The following is a 23,072-nucleotide window of genomic DNA, read 5'->3' on the forward strand; positions in this document are numbered from 1 at the left end:
TCCCGTCCCTCGAGCTCCCGGGAGCGTCTCGGCCTTCCCAAAACAAACCCGGCAGCAACGGGCAACGCTCCCGGGGGCTCTGAGAACCCAGCGCGGTGTTTCCCAACCTGGAAACGGAGCTGGGAGAGCCCGAGTGCCAGCTGTGCCGGGGAGAAGACGAGGGGGACTCTGCTCCCTGACACCAGCAATGAGCACCAGAGAACAGCAGTGAAAAGCAAAACCCTTCAGCCCCCACGGGGACCGTCCTGCACCGAGCTGGCTCCGCGCTCCCCGGCCGAGCCAGGAGCTCCTCAGTGCGCCCGAGTCCCGCCAGTTCTCCAGATCTTTGGTTTGCCCAGTCGCGCAGACACAGGAGGAGCAGGACGCACCGGGGCCGCACCGGGCTGGTGCCTTCACGCACAGCGCCGGCCCAGCGCCCAGCGCCGGCCCAGCGCCCCGGCCCAGTGCCCAGCGCCCCGGCCCAGTGCCCAGCGCCCAGCGCCGGCCCAGCGCCCAGCGCCCAGTGCCCCGGCCCAGCGCCCCGTCCCAGCGCCCAGCGCCCCGTCCCAGCACCCAGCGCCGTCCCAGCGCCCAGCGCCGTCCCGCACGGCCCCGTGAGGCTCCCGCACACACAGGCCTCGGCTTCCCAGAAAAGCACAAACGCACCCGAATCCGCTGTCACGGCCGCGCCCTGCAAATCCACGGCGGGTTTCACGGGATTAAAGCAACTCTGCTAACACTCAATCACATCAAAAACAAGGTACAGAAAACCTGATGGGATAATTAAGGGATCTGCTGCATCAGTGTACACGATGGCACGCCCAGGAGCTCCTGTAAAGACATTTCCCCTCCCCAGGAGGGAAAAGCCCCCATTGGCAGCGAATGCTCTGCCACGGACTTCAAATACAGCCATTAAAGCCAAACCAAACCAGAAAAACCCCAGAGTTTTACCCCAGGCTCTCAGGCTGCTGAATTACCCACGGATTACTGACGCTAAGCCCCACCGCCGGGCCTGGGCCCCGGATCGGAGATGAATGGGCGAGCTGTGAGCAGCAGGGCCTGCACGATGGACGAAATAATAAAAACGCCTTTATTTGAGCTCCAGCCTCGACAGGCAAAGCTGGGACCTGAGCTAAGGAAAACCCACCCCCCCGCCCCCGTCACACCGTCAGTGCTGCAAGCGGGGCCACCGACCGCTGTTTGCACACACGGTGCTGGGATCCGGGTATTCCAGACATTTCCCTGTTGTTTAAATGGCTCCAGGACTGCGATGTGCGGTTCCGGGGAACAGGTCCCAGTGGGGCGCTCGGAACGCAAAGGGAAGCACAAGCTGCGACAGCCGCGCAGCGCGTCAGCGGGAGCAGCACGCGTGCCTGCGCCGCGAACGGGCGGGTCAACATAGAGACGAGGCACTCCCGGGATTACACTGCTCAGCCGCTCCGGAGCGCATCTCACTCATCGCCGCCAGAAGAGCGTGTTCCCGGCACCGCCGTGTGCGCTCGGTGCTGTTAAACGAAAGGAATTGCTCAAGTATGCAAACCTGCCCCACCAGGAGTGGGGGAACAGAACAGGTTTGGGTGACACTTGGAGTGACACCTTCACGCTACTGTGCAGTTTCTTCTTTCAACGATCACGAAGAACATTTATATAACACAAGCCAGGGATGGGCACGTGGGTTTTCAAGCTCTCACGAGCCCCGCGGCCTCGGGTGACGCAGCGGCCGGACGCAGCACCGGCCGAGGGGCAAAACCTTCCCTTCGTTTCAAACCCAAGCTCCCAGCACTGAAAATGGCTTCAAAATCCAAGTTGTTGGTGCTGTGCTGGGACAACCCTCTGCCTTGGCCATGGAGGCTCGAAGGGAGCCCAGGGCTGCAGAGATCGGTCACGCTGGGGGACGGTCGGGGTCTTCGCGGCCTGACCCTGGTGTGACCATCGTGACCTGACCCTGGTGTGACCATCCCGGCTGCGCCGCGGCCACGGTGGCACTGCCGACCTCGCCTGGGACCCAGGGCAAACTCGACCTGCAAGTCATTGAGATGAGATGAGATGAGATGAGATGTCAAAACAAAACGAAGCCTCTGCGAGCACCAGGCCCCATTCCCGGCCCGAGCTTAAGCTCAATTCATTGAAGTCAGTGAAGGAAATCAGGGCTGCGTTAATCCTTCTGCTTCAATTAAAACAAGAACAATAAACACTGCGAGAGCCAGCCCAAGTTCTGCATGAATAGGGCTTTAGGATTTGGCCCGAAATGCCGGAAAAGCTGTTGATTTTCTCCGTTTTGCTGCCCTGGTGAGTGTCCTTTCGATGGGGTGTGACAGTGGGAGAACACGATGCCTGCTGGTGCTCATCGCTCTGGGAATCCGGACGTCACCTGCTGCTCCGTCCACTCTGCAAAGCAGGAGAGGGGGCACGTCCCTGGTACGTTATCAACTGCAGCCAAAAACACGCACCGGCACATCCATTCGTCCGGCCAGCGAGCAGAAAACCCGGCTGAGAAACAGCATTAGCACAATACTAGAATTAAGATGTTTCTTCTCCTCCTTATTCTTTGGCTTCTATTAAAGGATTCCCCAGGGAGCTCTTAGGGGTGGCATTTTCGGGTTTGACAGCTCCTCTTTTAGAAGGAAAAGGTGTACTTCATCGAACAGCCGAACCAATAACAGCTGGACTTGCACAAAGTTTTGTCGCAGACTATTCTGCTGCGGTTTCTCTGTGTCTAACACAAGGGGCATCGCTGCCGCGCGGAGCGGGCGCAGGCTGAGCTTCGGGGTGCCGGAGGGGCGGGGGAGCCGCCTGCCGCACCGGCTGCTCGCCAAACCGGCAGCACCCGCGGCCCGGAGCACACGCGCCTCCCAGCGCGAAACCTCGTGGTGTTATGCAATCGAGCTTTTCTCCTCTGCGGCTCGCAGGTATTTCAGATGGAATGGAGATACCTGACCTACGCTTACACCTTCCTGAAAGCCAGAGAAGCAAAGATATCTGAGCCATCTAAGTCACTCGAGAAGCGAGTTGTTGTGCAAGCACAGGCCCCCTCGCTCGCAAAACCTCAAAACCGCGTTACCGGGCCGTTTTCCGCCATCGGGAGGAACCGCGGGGTATCGACCCTCTGCGGGTGCCAACGCGCTCAGCGAGCGCTTGCGCTCGATCCGGGGAGGGCTGGTAACGCCGCCACGCTCCGGGGGCTGCGATTGGAAGGTGAAACGCGGCAGTTTGCCGGCTCGCTTGGCTTGGCCGCGGGTCTGCGATGCTCTTCGCTGTCCCGGAGCCGCGGCACACGTGGTGTAACATAAAACCACATCGCCGTCAACACCAAACCTTCCGCCGCGGTACGTGGCAGGAACCGAGCACAAACATCCCGAAACGCGGCGTAAACGAGAGCGGCGATGAACCTGGGTAGCACCGGATGAAACTGGGGACCACGAGTCTGTGTTTGATTTCTCATTTGCTCAGAGCTAATCCTGCCTGCTTCTCTTCCCTTTTTAATTAGCCTTCGTTAAGCACTGATCCATCACAACTCACTTGCCACGAATAACTAATAATCAAACAAGGTATCAGCTCCAGTTAATTGCCTGTATCAGTTCTCTGTGATTCCCTGCACTAATGACAGCCCGTGTTCGCAATCAGTCCCTGGCATAACGAGCTCTGGACGGGCGCTGAGCTCACGGGTCTGCAGGCAGGAGCCCACGGACCAGACGTGGCCACGTTTCCATGGCTCATCAGCACCCTGGTGCACTTCACCTTGCAGCTGCAGAGTCGCTAACGAGGGGGAAAACGAGTGACATTTGTGCAGCAAACCCACCACCCCAATGACACGGGAGCAAAAGGCTGATGGCCATCACCAGGAATGGGCAAATGTGCATTAAACTGTGGAAGAAAAGGGAAAATGGAGCTGTTGGGCAATGAGTGGGTGGTTTGGTGTGAAGAACGATCCTCCAAAGGAGAAAATATCAGTCCTCTTTTGGGGATTAACACCGAGAAGGAAAAAGACATTTCTGAAGAGCCGAGTTGGCCAAAACCCCGGTAACTGAAGGGCAGCCGGGACTCCCGCTGTCACGTTTTCCCACTAGAATTTCTTTCCTGACAGACATTTCTTGGGCCTGGTTCCCATTTTTCTGGGTAGGAGATCGGTGCCCAGGCTCTAAAACTCTGGTGCTCTGAGTTGTATTACAGTCACTCGGAGTTTTGTGCCACTGAGAGACTCTTCTGCACCCAGTTTTGGTTGTTTCATCCCAACCCACGTCCTGCTCTTCAACACAAGCCAACCTCAGCTCCAGCTCCAGCTCCAGCTCCACAGAGCCTTTCGCTTCCTCGCCCCCCGCGCTGCGGGTCATAGAGCTCGGAGAAGAGGAGCAACGGGCAGGAACGCCCGGGAGAACAGGAACATGATTTCCTGATTCCATGGCATTGCTGGAGGCTGATTTACAGCCTCCCAAGGGTGGCGAGTGCTGCGTTCCCCAGCGCCCATAGAGAGAGGGGGCAGGGTCTGATGTTCCCTCGGCTGGAACACAGTGGGGAAGGGAGAAGAGAAGCATCAGGTTTCGTAGGACCACAATCCCACCTCCTGCACCGCGTGGCACTTGGGCATCCCGCACCCGCATATATACCCGCTGTCCCCGTCACCCTCCGCGGACACGGCGGCCGCGGCAGCAATCGCCTGAGGACGCCCCGGGCGGCTCCGTCCTCGCAGCCTCCATGATGTGGGAACTGCGATCCGTGGCCTTCACCCGCGCTGTCCTGGCGGAGTTTCTGGCCACGTTGGTCTTCATCCTCTTCGGCCTGGGCTCTGCACTCAACTGGCCCTCAGCTTCCTCCCCGAGCATCCTGCAGATCGCGCTGGCGTTCGGCTTGGCCATCGGCACGCTGGTCCAAGCCCTGGGCCACGTCAGCGGCGCCCACATCAACCCGGCGGTGACCGTGGCTTGTCTGATCGGCTCCCAGGTCTCCTTCCTCCGCGCCGTGTTCTACGTGGCGGCGCAGCTGCTGGGCGCCGTGGCCGGGGCCGCCATCCTGCACCAGGTCACCCCCGCGGACTGCCGGGAGGGCCTGGCCATCAACAAGGTGAGCCTTGGCCCGCGGGCGGGCTCGGGAGGGAGCGGAGACACGGAGCGGGGCTCGGGGAAGGCGAGGAAGGGGTCTGGAGCCAGCAAGGACCCTCTTCACTCAGTGTTGAGTGGGAAATCACTGTCAGCTGCAGCCCAGCACCATGAGCAGCTCCATCCAGGAGCAGGGTTGGAGGCAGGAGTCCTCTTTCTAGGGCTAAAACCAGAGATACGATGCAGTTGGCCACATAGACAACCCCCTTACAAGGCAAAGCCACCACCATCTCAGTTTTATCTGGAGCTGTACTGTGGAGGAGCTGAATTCTCTGAATCCGCGTGTTTAGGGAAGGACACAACCAAAAGCATCCGTTCCTCCTGCCCCAAGCTTGTCCCCCTCCCAGCCCCGGCGTGGGAACGAGCCACCTTTTGTGGGGTTTGGGCCTAAATCCCAGCTTTTCATCAGGCAGCACTGCTCGAGTTGCTCCTTGTGAAGGGAACCTTAGGAAGCCACGAGGGGAGTCCCCAATGGTACCCCAACCTCCAACACCCCCTTCCAACCCATGTGTGCAATAAAAAGGCGGGGGGGGAATTAAAAAGTCACCAGGTTCACGATCCCTTCTCTTTCCCCTGTGCCCACCCCCAGGTGGGCACAGGCTGCGGGGGTGCCCGGGGGACACGGGAGGCGCCCGCGCCGGAGCAGCGTCGCCCAGAGGCGGCCGAGCGGCGCGGGAGGCGGCGCAGGAGGCCCCTTCCCGCAGCAGGGAGGCTCCGCCGGCCCGCGACGCTGCCAAACAGATTAAGAGGGTTGGAAAAGGGATTGCGGATTAATCTGAACAAGGCTATTTAGACCGATAATAGCTGGGGTTTAATAAACCCAACAAAGCAAGTAGGAGTTTTAAGAGAGACTTTCAAAACACCCAGCTCTGTTGTTTTACAGATTAAACCACTTAAAAGAAGGAATAAGGATTTTAATTTTTTTTTCCCCTATGGGCTGTTCATTGTGTTGCTGCCTGCACAAATTACCCTTAAAATAATTAAAATAAATAGGGGAATATCAGCAAGACTCAGGTCTCTGGGTGTCCCCCCCACATTTCCAAACCCGTCCCCAACCCTCTCCATCCCCAAGACATTTTTTCCCCCGTTCCAGCTGCACAACGAGACGACGACAGGGCAGGCGGTGACGGTCGAGCTGTTCCTCACCTTCCAGCTGGTCCTGTGCATCTTCGCTTCCACCGACGAGCGCCGGGAGGACAACCTGGGCTCCCCTGCCCTCTCCATCGGCCTTTCTGTTGCCGTGGGGCATCTCCTTGGGGTGGGTAGAATGGGCCAAAACAGCGCTTTCCGGGGCTTTTTTGCCTTTGTGCCCAAAGTTTGCTTGGCTGGCTGCTTTGGGGTGGACGGGGGGTGTAACTCAGGGTGCCTGTGGCTTTCCTGTGGGTAAAAGAGAAAAATCGCACCAAATCCAGAACAGAACGGCAGCCTGAGCTCAGCTTTTATTGATGCACAAAGAGCCAACTCGCCCGCCTTGACTCGGGTGCTGGAGGCTGCCGGCAGCCATTCTCCTGGAATGGGCAATGCCGGAGGGCAAAACATCGGCTGGGTGCATGAATCACACTAATAACACACCAGGATTCGTTAAAACGTGCTAAAAGGGCTTAATGCTAACAACAAGGTGGTGTTTCTCGGCAGATCCGTTACACCGGCTGCTCCATGAATCCGGCCAGGTCTTTCGCCCCTGCTGTGATAGTCGGAGACTTCAGCGACCACTGGGTAAGACGTCAGGTCTGTGCGTTGGCTTTGGTGGGATGAACCCCCTCGGTTACCCGTATTCCTAGAAATCCACAGAGCCAACCAGACTCCTGGCATTTCCACAGCAGCTCCCAGCTGAGGGAGCGATGTCGAGATTAGCAGCACCAGGCGGGGCCGCTGAGGTGGCTTATCCGATGGGCCGCGTTGCAACAGAAGGGCGTGGGGTTGTTGGTCATGACTTAGCAAAAGGAGCAAAACCGACGGTGCGTGGAGCTCTTCGTGCCGGGCCGGGGCACTTTCCTGGCTCCAGCTGGACCTGGGTACACGTTTTGCACCCAGGACACTCTCCCAGGCGTTTCCATCTCCAAAGAGCACGTTGGGAGCTGGAGCTGTGGGGGCTCAGGCTGATCAGGTCAGAGGGAGCCAGCCCGAGCTGGTACCCTCCTCGTCCCCTTAGCAACGTGTAAACGGGTTGGAAGATGCTTCTTCAGGGGAACCCAAGTCATTAAGCATGCTCGTATGGGCCCGTCATTAATGAAGGTCACGCAGCTCGCAGAGGAGGAAGGTCAGAAGGGGCTGGTTCGGTATGTTCAGATGGGAGCTCAGGTCGGCAGCGATGGCCAAAGCAGAGCTGCTGCATTTCGCTCCCAGCGCACACAGAGTAAACTCCTTGCCAAGCTGCTCAGGGGCCCCGGTTCCTCTCCATCCTCCAACCTCACGCTGGCTTTTGCTCACCCTTTTCCCCAGGTCTTCTGGGTGGGCCCCCTGGTCGGGGCGGCAGCCGCCTCCATCATCTACAACTACATCCTCTTCCCACAAGCCAAAAGCTTCTCGGAGAGAGTGGCCATCTTCAAGGGCCTGGAGCCGGAGGAGGACTGGGCAGAGCGCGAGGCGCGGCGGCGCCAGTCGGTGGAGCTGCACTCCCCGCAGGCCCTGCCGAGGGGCACGTCCAACAAGGTGTAGCCGGACCCGCCCGGGGCTGAGAGCGGCGCTGGGGAAGCTCTGGTTCTGAGGCAGCGCTTGTCCAGACGAGCGTCTCGCCTCTCCCCGCTCTCCCTTCGGTTTTGCTGGGGGCACAAGTTGCCTCTTCTCCTGGGGAGATGCACCGCGATGGCCCAACCAGCTTCTGTCGCCCAGCTCTCCCCGCAGCTGATGGTTTTCTGGTGCTGGGGGGAAAACGCCATTAAACCAAAACCACCAGCGCAGCAACAGGAACGAAGACACCGGGATCCCAGCGGCTCCTTCCACGCCCCTCGCAGGACGCAGCGCTCGGCGGGGTTCGCGGCCCTGCGCGCGGAGCTCGGAGGAGCCGCAGAGCTGTCATCACGGCCATTTGCGGGGCGTGGAGGTTGCCACCCGATGGCTCACGGCCGCTCCGCTCCGCTCGCCCGTTTGCGCAGGGTCGCTCGCCCCACGCCGCCCACGAGTTCTGCCGCTGCGAGGACCCACGTCGCCCTTTCCTCAGACAATGGGACTGGGAGCAGCTCCTCTTGCAGCCGCTTTCTCCTGTGACAATGAGAAACCCGATTTTCAGCTCAAGCTCATCCACAGCTCGTCTGTTCTCGGGCCCGTGTTGCTCTTTGGCTTTGATGCTTCATCCCTCTCCATTATTCTTTTTGCTTTCTCTCCTCTGTTCCTGTCCCGCTCTGATTTTCGGGTGAGGAACACAGTGTTTCCCTTGCTTCCCCCAGCCCGGAGCTGCTTCTGGCTGCAGCCCCCCCCTCAGAACCAGCCCAGCCCTTTCCTCTGCTGAGTCAGGCCCTGCTCATGGTCCCCAGCACAGCCAAAGCCTTTGGCTCAGTCTTCAGGACGTAACTTTGCTCTTTCAACCATTAATTTAACCCCATTTCCATTACTTAGCCAAAAAGCCATACATTCCTGGCGTGACACCCTGATGTCTCCCCAGCATTGCACCATCGTGTCACCACCACATTCAGGCCGCTTCTGCTAAGGCCATTAATGGAAACGGCCAATGAGTCAGACCCGATGCCAAATCCTAAGGAACATTAGCGACCTTTTCCTCCCTCTGGACACGAACCACCAAGCGATGCTCTTCTCCTGCTCCTTGTGCACTGTGCTCTACTGTCCCAGCCTTCCCCATCTCCTGAATGCATCATTTCCTCTGTTCCTCGCTGTGCTCATCCTCTAACGTGCGAATGGCCATTGCTGGAGGGAAAGGAGCGCGCAGCTTTGACCGGCCCCGCACCAGGCGCTGTCGTGGTCTTCACTCCAGCCCCCAAGGGCCGGGAGCGCCGGAGCTCCCGCGGCGCCTCCGCCCCTCGGCTCCGGTCTCCGCTTCGCTCCTCCGCAGCAAAGGAGCGTCTGGAGGGTATTTCAGAAAAGGCTTGTCAAAAAACCTGTCTGTTCTCCACAATGGGAGTCAAGTCACGTTTCAATCAGAGTGTAAAACTGTAGTTAAAGCACCAAGTAACTCAGTTTTAAAGGTAGTTTGTGTTTTTGTTACTTTTGAAACGAAAACACATTTCAGTGATGTTGGGAAGACCCACAGAACCTCGCCCAGAGGTTCCCTGTTGGCCATCAGCTGCGTTAAGCGCATACAGCACCAAGCTCACCGATCGGCTGCATTAGGCGCATAGAGCACCAAGCTCATTGCTGCGGGCAGGAGGAGGCGCGACCGCCCGCAGCCCGGGGCCAGGGCTGGACCCTTCGCCTTCAAAGGCGGCGCCAGCAGATTGGGGGTCAGATTAGAGACATCCCTGAAAGCCCCATCTCAAACGCCTCTGCAAAGTCCCCAGCTGAGCCAGCCAGAAATGCCCTTTTTCTTGGAAAAACGCACTGATCCAAACATTCTCCTCCAGCCATCCAGTCCCAACTATCACAGATTCCTGCAGGAGTTGTCTCCCCTTCATCATTCCTGCTTCTGTTACTGGTCCGGTTTTAAGGTCCAGAACCAGAGCCAGGTGAACAGTGGGGGAAAAAAAACAAAACAAAGCACCAAACCCGGGCTGGTCCAGGTCTCAGCAGCATTTATAGTCTGAATTTCACCACGCCAGCCGGGCTTTGAGCTGCACCGCGGAGCCAAACTCCCAGGAACCCGGGAGCCGCGGGAACGGCAAACGAACAGCAAACGAACAGCAGCCCCGCGCGGCCCCGAGAGACTAAACCTGCAAACCGGGGACAGCAGGGACGGACACACGTACTCAGCTGATGACACACACGCCTCTGCGGGTGCCCTGGGCGAGGAGGAGGCGCGGCTGCCTTCCTCCCAGCGGGCACCCCGGCCCCCCAGCGGGCACCCCGGCCCCCCGGTGTGTCAGCCCTGAGCCACGCTGTAAACCTGGGTGATTTTTGGTTGTGGTGTTCGCCAGCACCAGCGAGGAAGGGGATGGAGACGGCCCACCCGTGCTCCTTGCAATAAGGCTCCTCGTCTCCCCGTCCTGCAAACCCCGGGGGCGAAGCGAGGCGCGCGTGACCCCACCACGCAGGTGTCCGTCTGTCCGCAGGGACCTGCCTAAAGAGCCCTTTGAACATCTTGCCCAATTCAATTAAAATCTGACACATCAAAGGCACTTTGAGCTCACACGAGCTCCTCGGGAGGCACGGAGCCGGGGGGAGGAAAATGCCCGTGGTCAGACAGCCGAGCAGGAGCGTCCCGAGGGGAAAGCCGAGCAAAAAGCCTCAAGAACAATAGGTTTTGCACGGCACGTTGCTTCACTCCAGAAGTTTTCCCAACCTTTTGCAGCCTTATTTGGTTATACGGGTGGAGGGTTTTGCTCGGGGGTCGTTATCCGCGCGCTGGGGAGCGCGGGAGAGCGTCGCTTTGGGCTCAAGGCTGCGCGGCGCAGGAGCCGCCCGGGAGGGAGCCGCGCGCTGCGAGAGGCGCGGGAGGCCGGAGCGCGGCCGATCCTGCCGGAGCCACCACTGAAGGGAAGTGGCAGAGCAATTACTCCAGCTGGAACCCGGCCAGGGTGTCTTGAAATACCAGCTTGCAAAACTTTCACCAAAACACGCCAGCGGAATAGGTGTTTCTAGGATAACAGATCTGGGCTTTAACTCTGCAATCGTCCCCGGGGATCGGCAGAACCAGGTGAACGCCATTATTGGGAATTAACGCTGTAATAGATCCTCAGTCCCCCGAGACTCTCTGGGGCTGTTTGGCTACAGCTGGAGGAGAAAAGCTCATTTATTTGCCATGCTGGAGGAAGAATTCCCCTCCTCGTGCTCCGAAGAGGAATCCCGCTGGCTCTTGACCCCGCAGCACTCGCGCGGGTCTGCCCGCACCCAGCAGAAGGCAGCACCAAATACTGGGTTTTTAGTGCTTTTTAGATGTAAAGAGGGATGTAAACTATTTGTACCCATCTCTCGCATGCGGAGCCTTTGCTGGGTGACCCCAGCCTGGATCTGCTGTGCTGGGCATGGAGAGATGGGATTGCTCGGGAAAGGCGAGCTGCGTCCAGCCCAGAAAGCAGAGCAGACCTGGAACCCAAGGCCATTCATAAAAACCAAACTAGTCCTGGCACCAAGGGCAACAGGAAACGAAGAATTCATTGTTAAGTGCCTTCTTCCACCCCAACAGCTCCAACCCCAGCAGCTCCTGTTGCGCAGCCCTGAGCCCCCTCTGCGCTCCCCGCCAGCTGCGAACGCGGCCTGCGCCCGTGCAGGGCCCGCGGCTTGTGCTGGCGCTCCCAGGAGCAAAACCACTGACCTCATTGAGCAACAGCTTGAAAAGCAGAAAGGAAAGAAACAGGCCCGAGGTGCCCGGGGTGGGAAACACCCTCCCTGGCCATGGGCACGAGCACTCCCCAACCCGCAACCCCAGCGAAACCCACACCTGCTGCTCTTTCAGGAGCAGCGGAGCAGAAAGGAGGCAGAGAGCCGGGTTCTCCAGCCTCCAGCGCCCGCTGAGCTGCGCCGTCCCATCCGCGCACCCCGAGGAGCCCCCGACCCCCTGCAGCTGCCGGGCTGGGCGCAGCCTCCCCAGCCCCCGTCCCGCGCCCGGGACCAGCGCAGCCCGCTCGTTTCCTGGGGCTGAGCTGCTCCGACAGCCTGGGAGCAGCTCCAGGTGCTCTGCTTTGCTTTCACCTTCTACCACCCCACGTACACTGAGCGCCCGGGGACGCCGCACTGGAGACCCCCCAGCCCCGCAATGGGAACACAGCTTTCCAGACCAAACCAGAGCCCGCTCCAGCCTGCGAGCACACGGAGCGAGGCGATGTTAACTACACCTCTGCTAACGAAACACCCAGCACCTGGCAGGAGGTAGTAAAAGGGAAAAGCGGAGGAGGGATCACAGCATCATTATGCAACCGCGTTATCTAACGACCACAGAGACACCCTATAGGGGCTCTTTGTTTGCAGAGGGAAGGAGAGAGAAATGCCACCAATATCTGAGTCACTGGTTCACCAAGAGGCTCCGAAGTTATTTTCAAATGGAAACTTTTCCAGTTTCACATGATAATTTGGGAGGACTGGCTAACTCCCTGGCTCCACCCCCACCCTGTAAGACAGCTCCCTGCTGCTCTTGCATATATAGATAGGTATGGCCCCACCGCGGGCTGCAGTCAGCAGAGCCTGGAGACAGAGGAGACCTAAACCTCCTCCCTTCCCAGCCGCCCTCCACCTGCTCCCACCATGAAGCAGGAGATACTAACCCTGGGCTTCGCTCGAGCCATCTTTGTCGAGTTCCTTTCCACGCTCATCTTCGTGTTCATCGGCCTGGGCTCGGCGCTGAAGTGGCCGTCCGCCCTGCCCAGCATCCTCCAGATCGCGCTGGCCTTCGGCTTGGCCATCGCCACCATGGTCCAGGCGTTCGGCCACATCAGCGGCGCCCACATCAACCCCGCGGTGACCATCGCCTTCTTCGTCGGGAACCAGATCTCCATCCTCCGCACCATCTTCTACGTGATCGCCCAGCTGGTCGGGGCCATCGCCGGGGCTGGCATCCTCTACGGCGTGACGCCGGTCAACACCCGCGGCAACCTGGCCATCAACGCGGTGAGTGTCCCCACCTGAGACGGTTCACCTTGCTGCGCGGGGCTGCTTTTCCCTGGTGCCGGCGCCAACGCGGGGAGCCAAACACCTAAGGACGGTTGATCTCGGCACGTCGTCCCACACGCACGGAGGGATGGGAACGGGGTAGGAGCAAACGCTGGCATAGCCCGAGTGTTGACAGGACAGCTTTATTGTGCGGGGTAATGCACGGCATGTTTTCTTCCCTTCTTTAGTAAGCGCTTCCTTTATCCCAAGGTCCCGAGTGAGTCACTCGCACCATTGAAATGCTCCTGAGTGCAGCCTCTGCACTGGAGATTAGCGCCGGGATAGGAGCTGCGCCAGGACGGAGCAGGGAGGGCAGGGAGCAGAGCCCAGTCAAACCAGTATGGGCAGGGGGAGCAGAAGCCCACTGGAACCAGTGCGCTGGGTGAATTGGGAAAGGCGGTGGATGGAGAAAGGTGGTGGAGAAGAGCTGGAGAACAAGCAGAGACTGCGAGGGGCAGGGGCTGCTCCTGGAGCACGAGGGGAGACGGTGGGACCCCCAGAGATAAGTGGGGATGAGGGACGTGTCTCAAACTCTTGGGGTGATGCTGGGAACCCACCACCTGAACTGGGGCCACGGAGCAAGCGCTGCAGCCCCGCTCCGGACTCCCCGAAGCAGCAGACGCATTGCAGAGGGTTCAAGCACCAGGACGAGGTGCTGCAACACCCAGTATTCCCACACGCCCCCTGTCCCAAATCAGCCAGCTGTGCCTAAAAAAGCAGCTGTGGTGGCTTGGGTCACTTTGTCCTTCTCACGCCTGGGGAGTCGAGTCCATCCGATGGTCCCCAGTCAGCACAGGGACGCTGGGACAGCAACCGCCCATCTTCCCCCATGGCTGCACCCCAAATCCATCCCAGCCCTCACCCTCCACCCCGTGCCGGCTGCTCCGCAGCCTCTTGGGAACGCGCTCCACAAGGTAGCGGAACAGAACCGGGATCTGACGGCTCGTGATGAGCGAGGGGGGAAGAAGAGCAGGAAAATGGGACAAATCAGTGCTGGATTTGGTGGGAAAGTACCAAGAGTTGCAGACACGAAAAAGCGGAGACGTGGAGAGCAGGGGTGATGGAGGCCTTCAGGAGGGAGATGCCGTTTGGAGAACTAAACATAAAGATGATTTCTTACCTTTTGGGGAAAGGAGCAGGGAGCCCAAGCAGCGTCTGGGCAGGGAACCGGGGGGTTCTTGTTCACGGCTTTGCCAACCCAAATCCACCAGCAAAGCACCCAAGAGCCCCCGGGATGGTTAATTATTGTCATTCTCGACGGTTCGCAGCTCAACAACAACACGACCGCGGGCCAGGCCCTGGTGGTGGAGATCATCCTCACCTTCCAGCTGGCCATGTGCATCTTCGCATCCACCGACAACCGCAGGAGCGGCGTGGGCTCCCCCGCGCTGTCCATCGGCCTCTCCGTCGCCGTGGGCCACCTGGTGGGGGTGAGTGTCTGCGCAGGGGGGCCGGGGGGACAGGGCTCCCCGGATACTCCCGTGCGGTGGGACCAGAGGGAGCTGTGTTGGGAGAGGCAAAATGGGACACGTCGGGGCTCCTTCTCCATGACGATGGGGGGGATTTCCAACTTTCTGCAAGAGAAACAGCATGGGGGGCCACCGTGGACCCTGCTCGTACCGCTCGGCAACGTGATGCGTCCTGACCTGGTCTCCTTTCCACACCTGACAGATCTACTTCACCGGGTGCTCCATGAACCCAGCCCGCTCCTTCGGGCCCGCGGTGGTGGTGGGCAAGTTCAGCTCCGCGCACTGGGTGAGCAGGGCGGGCTGAGGGGGGCGGCGGGGGGGCGGCAACGGCCATGGGGTCCAGAGCCCCTCCCAGGCCTGGCAGGACTAAGAGAGGCTGCGGCACAAGGGAGGTTGTGCCCTTGGGCTATGGGTTGTCCCCATGGCGCAGAAGCAGCCAGGGGACAAGCATAAACCCCCCTGCAATGGTACCTGCCGAGCTGGGGCATCGTCTAAGGCTGACAAAGCCCAGCTTGGGTTTTCCACTTGCCCAGCCTTGCCTGCAAGATCAGACCCAGCCTTGCCGAGCAGGGTTGGTCCCTCCTTTCCATCTCTGCACACGTCAAGAGCTTGATGTCTTCAGCAAGCAACAACTAGGCGGATTTCTGCCCAAAAAGCCTCCCGGAACGGGTCTTTGCGTCTCTAGGTGTGGAGTGGGGAGGGATGCTGGTGGGACGGATGGAGCTGGTGCCTCCGAGAGCTGCTCTGAGCCTCCCCTCGGTACTTTGCAGGTGTTCTGGGTCGGGCCCATCCTCGGGGCGTGCTTGGCCTCCATCCTCTACTTCTACATCCTGGTGCCCTACTGCATGAACTCCTCGGACAGGATCGCCATCGTCAAGGGCACCTACGAGTCGGAGGAGGAGTGGGAGGAGCAGCGCAAGAAGTCCATGGAGCTGACCGCGCCGTAGGAGCGGCCGCGGAGCTCCGAGCAGGCGGCGGGGAGGACGCCCCACACATGGGCTCATGTGTGCGCCGGCAACAGCCGCATCCAGCCACTGCAGACTCTTAAGCAAAAGTCTTTCACCCAAAGACCACCTGTGACTAAGAAAGAAAGGTGTATCGCAGCATCTGTGTCTAATCCCTCTCTGAGTGCGAGCGCTAGAACCTCTCCTAGCTAAACTGCAGCCAGCTAAGGCCAGCGAAGGAGGCTCAGCCCAGGGCAGCCCCTCAGCGCTGGCTCTACAGCCTCTCGGGTGCACCCCTGCCCCCCGGGTGTGAGCTTTGCACCTTTTGTGGTGCGCGCAGGATTCCACCCCCGCCCCGAGGGCAGGGATGGAAACGCCCTGCAGGCACCAGCCAAGAGGAACCGGCTGCTTTTGGGCAAACGTCCCCGCTTTCTCCCGCCGCAGGGCCCGTGCTGCTCCTAGATGCTCTTCACGCATTAGCTGGTGCTGGGGAGTCCTATTTATTCGTGGCTGCCGAAAGAACGTGATTTTTTCATTTTGTGTTGAGATCTTTGTAATATAGTGCGTTATTTATTGTGAATAAAGGAAATTTTAAAACAGTCACGGGCACGAACCTGCTCGGGTGCCAAATTTTAGGTGCAAAAATAGGTTAAGCCCAGGGCAAAGCCACCCCCAAGGAGCCGGGGCAGGAGCGTTTGAAGTGTTTGCACCCCAACCCCTGTGGCAGGTGGTGCCACGAGCAGGCGGTTCGGGAGGCGACAGCCGCTATCCCGGGGAGGATGAGGAGGCAGCAGCGCCGGAGCGGGACCGCGGGCCCGGGGAGCCGGAGCCGTCTCCGCGCAGGAGGAGCCCCGATCCTCCTTCCCGCATTTTCCTGGTTTGACTCAGGGCTCTGCCGCCCCAGTTCCGCCGGCCGGCCCCGCGGGCGCCCTCGCAAACTGACCCAACGCGGCGCCCGGCCCGGCCCCACACCTTGGCCGTGACCTCCTGCCCAGCCCTGCTCTTCCAGTTCTGCCAGCGCCGCTGCCAAAGCTCCGCGCTCCCCACCTGGGCACCGGGACACGGCACCGGCCCCGAAACCCGGCGAAGCTCCAGCGCCACAGCCCCTCTTGCTGCTGCAAATACGAGTTTTCTGCCACGGAGGCGGGAGAAACGTGCCCGGGATCTCCCCAACCCCGGTCGGAGGGCGACGTGACCTTGGCAAGGAGGTGGAAAAGCCCTTGGTTTGGGTCACACAGCACAGTAATTAGAGTCATTCTGCATCCCATTTTAACCCTCCTACCTCACCGCTCCTCAGGGATGGGCTGAGCTCCTCAACCCTTCGGTGCCTCAGTTTCCCCTTGCATTAAGCGCAGGAATATTCAGCCCCTTTCTCTTTGGGAAGGGGCAGGATGGCCTGGAAATGCCCCACAGACACACTAACGCCCCCGCAGACCCCAGAGCAAAGCACGGGGCTGGGGCAGCTCAGGACCCCAAAGCTGCACCCCACACCCTGGAGTTGCACCCAAAGGCTGCGTTCAGATCCCACCCCTCCGAGCAGGAACCCTGAGCAGCCCCTGATTTTGCTGCTCCAAAGCGCATCCACGCTCCCGCTGGGCCCAGCGCCCCACGGCCACCCCGCTGCGGAACCGGGGGCCACCCCAGCACCCCACTGGGGCCCCAGCTCGCCCCAGCACCACCCGCACAGTCAACAGGCAGGGGAAGGAGCCCCGGCTGGGTGTGAGTCCTCCCCGGAGATGAATCAGAGCATCCTGCAGCACCAGCTCTGCGTCAGCGCCCAAAGCATCCAGGTCCTGGCTGCAAAACACGGGCGGGATGGCCCGGGGAGGGCTGGGGTCCCCAGGAAGGGGGGGCAGCATTTAACCCCCTCCCCAGCGCCCGGGTGCGGGCAGAACCTAAACCCCGCGCTCAGTGCCGCCGGAGCCCGGCGGGGCAGCAGCGCGCCCGGCAGCGTCCCCGTGCAACGTGGGGCTCCAGGGCCTTCCCTGGTCCCGACTTCATTTAATCCGGGCAGAGAGGCTGCATTTAATCCGGACCGGGAGGCCGCATCTAATCCGGACCAAACCCTGGCCCCCAGCGCGCCCGTGACCTTGGCTTTGCTGGGACGAGCCCAGGTCGCGGCTGGGAAAGCCCGAGTTCCTCCTGCCTGTTCCAGCCTGCCCAGAAATGGGAAACACAGCTCTCGGAAAACAAACAGACAATTGTTTTTAAACATTGAAGCTTCTTCAGCCCCATTTAAGGAGCCTGTTGCTGCTCAGCACCACTCTCTTAGCAGAAAGAACCATTTCACACTATAAAATGTACACAGCCGATGTTTTGCTCGCAGGCTCGGACGGTGCAAATTTGGTGTCGGATGCAGCAGCACGTCGGGTCAGGATTTGGCACCCATGGGACAAGCGTGTGCTTGGGCAGACGTGGGGAACACAGCACCATGACTCACGGAAACACGGAATAAGAGGAGCATTGCCCCAAATAACCCGCACACGTCCAGAGGAGGAGGGCGCGAGGTGTCACACCACGGAGAGCAAGAGCAGATCCCGCGGCGTCTGTTCCCACCTCAGCGCCCTCCCGCAGCCCCAGAAACCCGAGCCCGAGCCCGGCAGAGCCGGAGGCCACGAGCAGGCGGCCCAAGGTGGGGACAAGGAGGGAACGGGTCACCCTGCCCCAGACCAGCACCCCGGGAGGGCGACGGGCGCCCCAGCACCTCCTGCTGCCCCGCAGAGAGCGGACACGGGGACGGGACAACCCGCACCAGAACGGGACGGGACAACCAAACCGGCTCCTGCTCCCACCGCCACTCCCCTCCAGCCGCAGCCCCCGCGGCCAGCGGGTTCCTCCCCGGCACACGGCGCCGCGGGCTCCGCGCCCCCGGCTCTGCTGCCAAGGGCCCAATCGCCCAAACGCTCGGCCCCGCTTTGCAGGACCCGGCCCGTTTGTTCTGCAAAACCCTCCTGCAAACAAGCAGAGTCCGGCGGTGGTTCGGATATAATGGGGCCTTGTGCGGCGGGCGGCGCCGTCAATAAAAAGACTAATAAGAAGGGAAAATAATAAAAAAAAAATAAAAAAATAAAGGCAAACGCGCAGCGAGGTCGCCCGACAAAGGCACTTTGTGAGGGTGCTTTGTTGGGAACGGCCGGGAGGTTTCCCAGGTGCAGCCGCCAAGCGCGAGGAGGATGTGGGGATTTAGCAAGCGAGAAGGGGATTAGGCGCAGCTTTGTTAAACCGCAGCCCAGCACGGGCCTCTGAGCTGCCTGGCTCCCACCCGGGACACGCACGCTCGGGATTTGGGGCGGTTGGCTCCAAAACAAGAGGTTCTCATGCTTGTTGCTTCCAAGCAGCATCGGGATGCGCGAGAGGCCGAGTGCTCGAGGTCCCTCCGTGCAGCAGAACTGCGGAGCTGGGACGGAGCTCGGCTCCGAACCGACCCGACAGCCGCCACTGGGCAACAACACAAACCAGATCATCCAGCAGGTGCACGCGGGGCACGGACCCTTCTCCGCGGCCCCACGTCAACCCCATGGGCGAGAGCGCCCACTGCCCATCGCCCACCGGCAGCCGCGGGTTGACATGACGCCCCCAAGGAAAGGAAAAGGATGGAAACAAACTTAAAGTACCCTACACAATTTGTCTTTTTAAAGCAGCACCAAGAACCATCAATTCCCCTTCCCCAACAACTCTTTGGGATTTTCCCCTCATTCCAGGAGCGCGTTCGGCTGGAGACGGAGCAGCTGGTTTCCCAACGAAGCGGCACCGGCTCCACAAAATGAGCCCTTCTCTCCACTTTTCTAAAAAACTCCTGTTTTTGAAGCTATTTATCCAAACAGCCGCTCAGAGGTCAGAGTCCATAGGAACCGTGATAGGGTTATCAGCACTAATCACCACCATAAGGAAAAGGGATATAAAACACAGCCGGCTTATTTTGTTCCAAGTAGATAAGGAAACACCTATGGGTGTTTCACAACGAAATCCCATAGGAACAGTTAATCGGTGGATAAAAACCTTCATTTGAGCCAAGTGTGTAAACACACACCTGCGAGCGCTCACGACACCAACCGGCTCCTTATCTGCGCGTCTTTTTCCTGGATTTTTGCCACGTTGGGTTATGATTTTGCTTTGTGTTTCGAGCAAAAAACCAGCAGCTGAACAGCGGGAGGCGCGGAGCTCAGCCGTGCCGCAGGGACAAGAGCCGCGCTCGGGTTCACTGCGCCGTCCGGCCCCCAAATACTCTTCTTTCTCCATGGAAACAGCAGCGCACTCCACGAACACCCCTTGGCTCCAGCAGCCCCCAGGCTTGCAGCACAACAGCACCGTGTTGCTTTAATACGGCTTTTCCCACCGCCCAGCACGTCCACCCTCCCCGAGACACCCCAACGAGACGTCCCCAGCATCCAGACCATCGGGAGCAAACGTCCCGCTGCTGTGTCACAGCTGCTGCCCTCGCTGCTCAGCACCAGCCCCACAGCCTCAAAATGAGGCCAAAAGGGTTAAATCAGGCACCTACGGCTGCAAAAGGAGCCCCCTATAGCTCACTATCTGGCAGCCCCATAGCCCCCCAAGGCTCAATTATCTGACACCCCCCCAAGTGTCCCCCAGACCCCCCCCCAGTGTCCCCCGGACCCCCCCCCAGTGTCCCCCTGTGTCTCCATGTCTCCCCATCCCCCCGTGTCCCCATGTCCCCCCCGTCCTCACCGTGCCCCCATTGCCCTGCCCGGGCACCACCATGCGCACGCTGGCCGCAGGAACGTCACGGTCACCGGGGCTTTGCTGGGGTCCTGTGTCCCCCATTCCCCCCATGTCCCCATTGCCCCCTATAGCTCACTATTTGGCAGCCCCCTAGCCCCCCAAGGCTCACTATTTGGCAGCCCCCTAGCCCCCCAAGGCTCACTATTTGGCAGCCCCCTAGCCCCCCAAGGCTCACTATTTGGCAGCCCCCTAGCCCCCCAAGGCTCACTATTTGGCAGCCCCCTAGCCCCCCAAGGCTCACTATTTGGCAGCCCCCTAGCCCCCCAAGGCTCACTATTTGGCAGCCCCCTAGCCCCCCAAGGCTCACTATTTGGCAGCCCCCTAGCCCCCCAAGGCTCACTATTTGGCAGCCCCCTAGCCCCCCAAGGCTCACTATCTGGCAGCCCCATTGCCCCCTATAGCTCACTATCTGGCAGCCCCCCAGATCCCCCAGTGTCCCCCGGATCCCCCCAGTGCCCCCAGTGTCCCTATGGGGGGGGCGAGGGGGCTGCGGGGGGGGTTGGCGGGCACCGAGGGCACCGAGGGGGGCGCGGGGGCGGCGGGCAGCTCGTACTTCTGCAGCTGCAGCAGGTCCGAGTCGGCCGTGGGCACCGGCCCTCAGCTCTGGGAGGGGGGACATGGGGGACAATTAGTGACAGTTCATTAGAGATCAATTAGAGAGCAATCACAGCCAGTGGGGGCGCCCCCCGGCTCCCACAGGCCAGCCCGGGGCACTCCAGGGTCCTAAAGACACCCCGTCCTGGGGCACCGCTGGGTCCTAAAGACACCCCATCCCAGGGAGCCCCAGGGTCCTAAAGACACCCCGTCCTGGGGCGCTCCAGGGTCCTAAAGACACCCCGTTCTGATCCCAACCCAGGGAGCCCCGGGGTCCTAAAGACACCCCGTCCCTGATCCCACCCCAGGGAGCCCCAAGGTCCTAAAGACACCCCGTCCCTGACCCCATCCCGCACCAGCTGCACGCGCCCCGGCGCGGGGGGGCGCTCTGGGGGGGGACATTAATTACAATTCCTTAGAGATCAATTAGAGAGCAATCACAGCCAGTGGGGGCGCCCTGCAGCTCCCATAGGCCAGCCCGGGGCACTCCAGGGTCCCTGGAGCGGCCCCACCCAAACCTTAAACAAGGATTTTGGCAGCTTGCGGGTACAGAACCACCGAGGTGTGGAGCCAAACCTCCCCACAGCTGCCCCGGCCCAGTTCAGCTCCACAGGGCCCCAGTATGGACCAGCAAGGGCTCGGGGCTGGGCCAGGGTGCCCCAGGGGACCGATCCTGCCCGGTGCACCCACAACCCGCTCAAAACCCCCCAAAAGCACCTGGCACAGCTCACGGCGAGTGTTCTCCTCCTGCAGGAAAAGCCCCACTTGGCATCGCGCTGGGAGCGCAGGGGACCAAGGGACACAGAGCTGGGAACCGCACAGGGACAGAGCTCCAGGCACCAGGGGCTCAGCCACACACCCCAGCCCCCTGCCCAGGCTGCTGCTGGGGCTTTATCCAAAGGGTGAAATGCACTAATTAACCCGGGGGAAAGGACACAGCCTGCACTAATTAACCCAGGTGAAAGGACACAGCCTGCACTAATTAACCCAGGTGAAGGGACAGAGCCTCTAATGTGACCTTCACATGAACTAGGGGGAAGGGGATGGATGGGAAGAGGAAGAGTAAGAGGAGCAGAGGAAGGTTGGGCAGAGGAAGGTTGTAGAGGATGGATGGGCAGAGGATGGATGGGCAGAGGATGGATGGGAAGAGGATGGTTGGGCAGAGGAAGGATGGGAAGAGGATGGTTGGGCAAAGGAAGGTTGGGCAGAGGAAGGTTGGGCAAAGGCTGCCACCTGCTGTCCATAAAATCCTCTCCAAGACATAAAAATGGGACAAAATCCAGATCTGCCCATGCAACTTGAAACCTTTAAAAGCCCACGATGCCACCAACACCGCAGCCCAGGCAGAAGGGGGAAGACGCAGAGGACACTTGGGAAGGCGACACCACCACGTCCAACGGGCTGGTGAAAAATCGCCCCGGGCAGTAGAGAAAGTGTCCGCGAGGATGTTTCCCCAACCGCCCCGAGCACCGGGAACCACAATTAAAGGCAACACAAGCACCGCGCCGGCTGAGCCGGATTTCTCTGTGCACCTCGTGTGCCTTCCCGGGCCAGGGGACATCGCAAACAGCGTCACCACGAGCTCATTTGGTGGTTTAATACACATCCCAGCCAGCGACGGGCAGGAGATCTGCACCTCTCCTGGAAGGTTGAGCTAATTAATGTCCTACCGTCCTCCTCTGATGTCAGGCTTTCTCCTAAGGCCATCGCTGGCCCTAATTAAAAGCCTCTTCAAGATGAGTGTCCCCCGAAGACCAGACATATTTTGACAGTGACAATAATTACAGAAACCTCTTCGGTAGAATAACAATAATTACCCAACAGTGAGAAAAAGGTCCACTCGTGGCAGAGAAACCAGAGCCCCGGTCTCTCCTGGTGCTGGGCAGGGGACGATCACGGCCCAGCCTCCCAGGACACGTTTAGTCCCGCAGCACCGAACCGTAGACGTTCCAGAGCCAAGAGCCCCCCAAATACCCCAACGCTGCCCCAGCAACGCATCCTGAGCGTGAGCAGCCCTCCCGAGCTCAGCTGCCCCCCAGCACCTCTGGGGACTTGGCTCCGTGTCCCCCCGAGCACCTTCTCCACGGCCACATCCCGTTCTTCGGGGCCTCCCTCGCTTTTGCGCCTCTCAAGCCTTTTTGCTTTTGCTGGACTCTATTTTTGGTTCAAAGTGCCCGTTTCCCCTGCGCATCTTGTTCCAGTCCCGGGAGGAGCCCGGGTGTCCCGTGGGAAAAGCGCCGCCCCAGGCCCGCGGCCGCCCCGGCGCCTCCCGTCACCCCCAAACCCACAAAACCAGGGAGAACAGCCCCAATGTCAGACGTGGCCTCGGGGCAAAGCCGGGTCTGGATCCCAGCGCCGCCTGCCCAGCCCGGGAGCTCTGACCCCACTTTCCCGCGGGGGGAAGCAGCAGCGGGCGCTGGAGCTCTGACCCCGGTTTCCCATGGGGGGAAGCGGCAGCGGGCGCTGGAGCTCTGACCCCAGTTTCCCACGGGGGGAAGCGGCAGCGGGCGCTGGAGCTCTGACCACGGTTTCCCATGGGGGGAAGCGGCAGCGGGCGC

The 23,072-nt window shown here is 60.4% G+C and overlaps 2 protein-coding genes across 2 annotated transcripts; both read left to right on the forward strand.

Moving 5' to 3' along the window:
• Positions 1-4,671: 4,671 nt before the first annotated feature.
• Positions 4,672-7,874, forward strand: AQP2 (aquaporin 2; the record flags this gene model as incomplete). The annotated part of the gene is made up of 4 exons (XM_082073659.1): positions 4,672-5,037; positions 6,166-6,330; positions 6,708-6,788; positions 7,515-7,874. The coding sequence occupies 4 exons, from the start codon at positions 4,672-4,674 to the stop codon at positions 7,728-7,730; spliced, it is 828 nt and encodes a 275-aa protein (XP_081929785.1). The 3' UTR covers positions 7,731-7,874.
• A 4,485-nt stretch (positions 7,875-12,359) lies between these two features.
• Positions 12,360-15,180, forward strand: AQP5 (aquaporin 5; the record flags this gene model as incomplete). Its single annotated transcript, XM_082073663.1, has 4 exons — positions 12,360-12,722; positions 14,033-14,194; positions 14,436-14,519; positions 15,004-15,180. 4 exons carry the CDS (start codon positions 12,360-12,362, stop codon positions 15,178-15,180), a joined length of 786 nt encoding a protein of 261 aa, XP_081929789.1.
• Between the last annotated feature and the right edge of the window lie 7,892 nt (positions 15,181-23,072).

This window comes from Streptopelia decaocto (genome assembly GCF_964273445.1).
Source record: "Streptopelia decaocto genome assembly, chromosome: 27".
In the NCBI taxonomy this organism is placed as follows: domain Eukaryota; kingdom Metazoa; phylum Chordata; class Aves; order Columbiformes; family Columbidae; genus Streptopelia; species Streptopelia decaocto.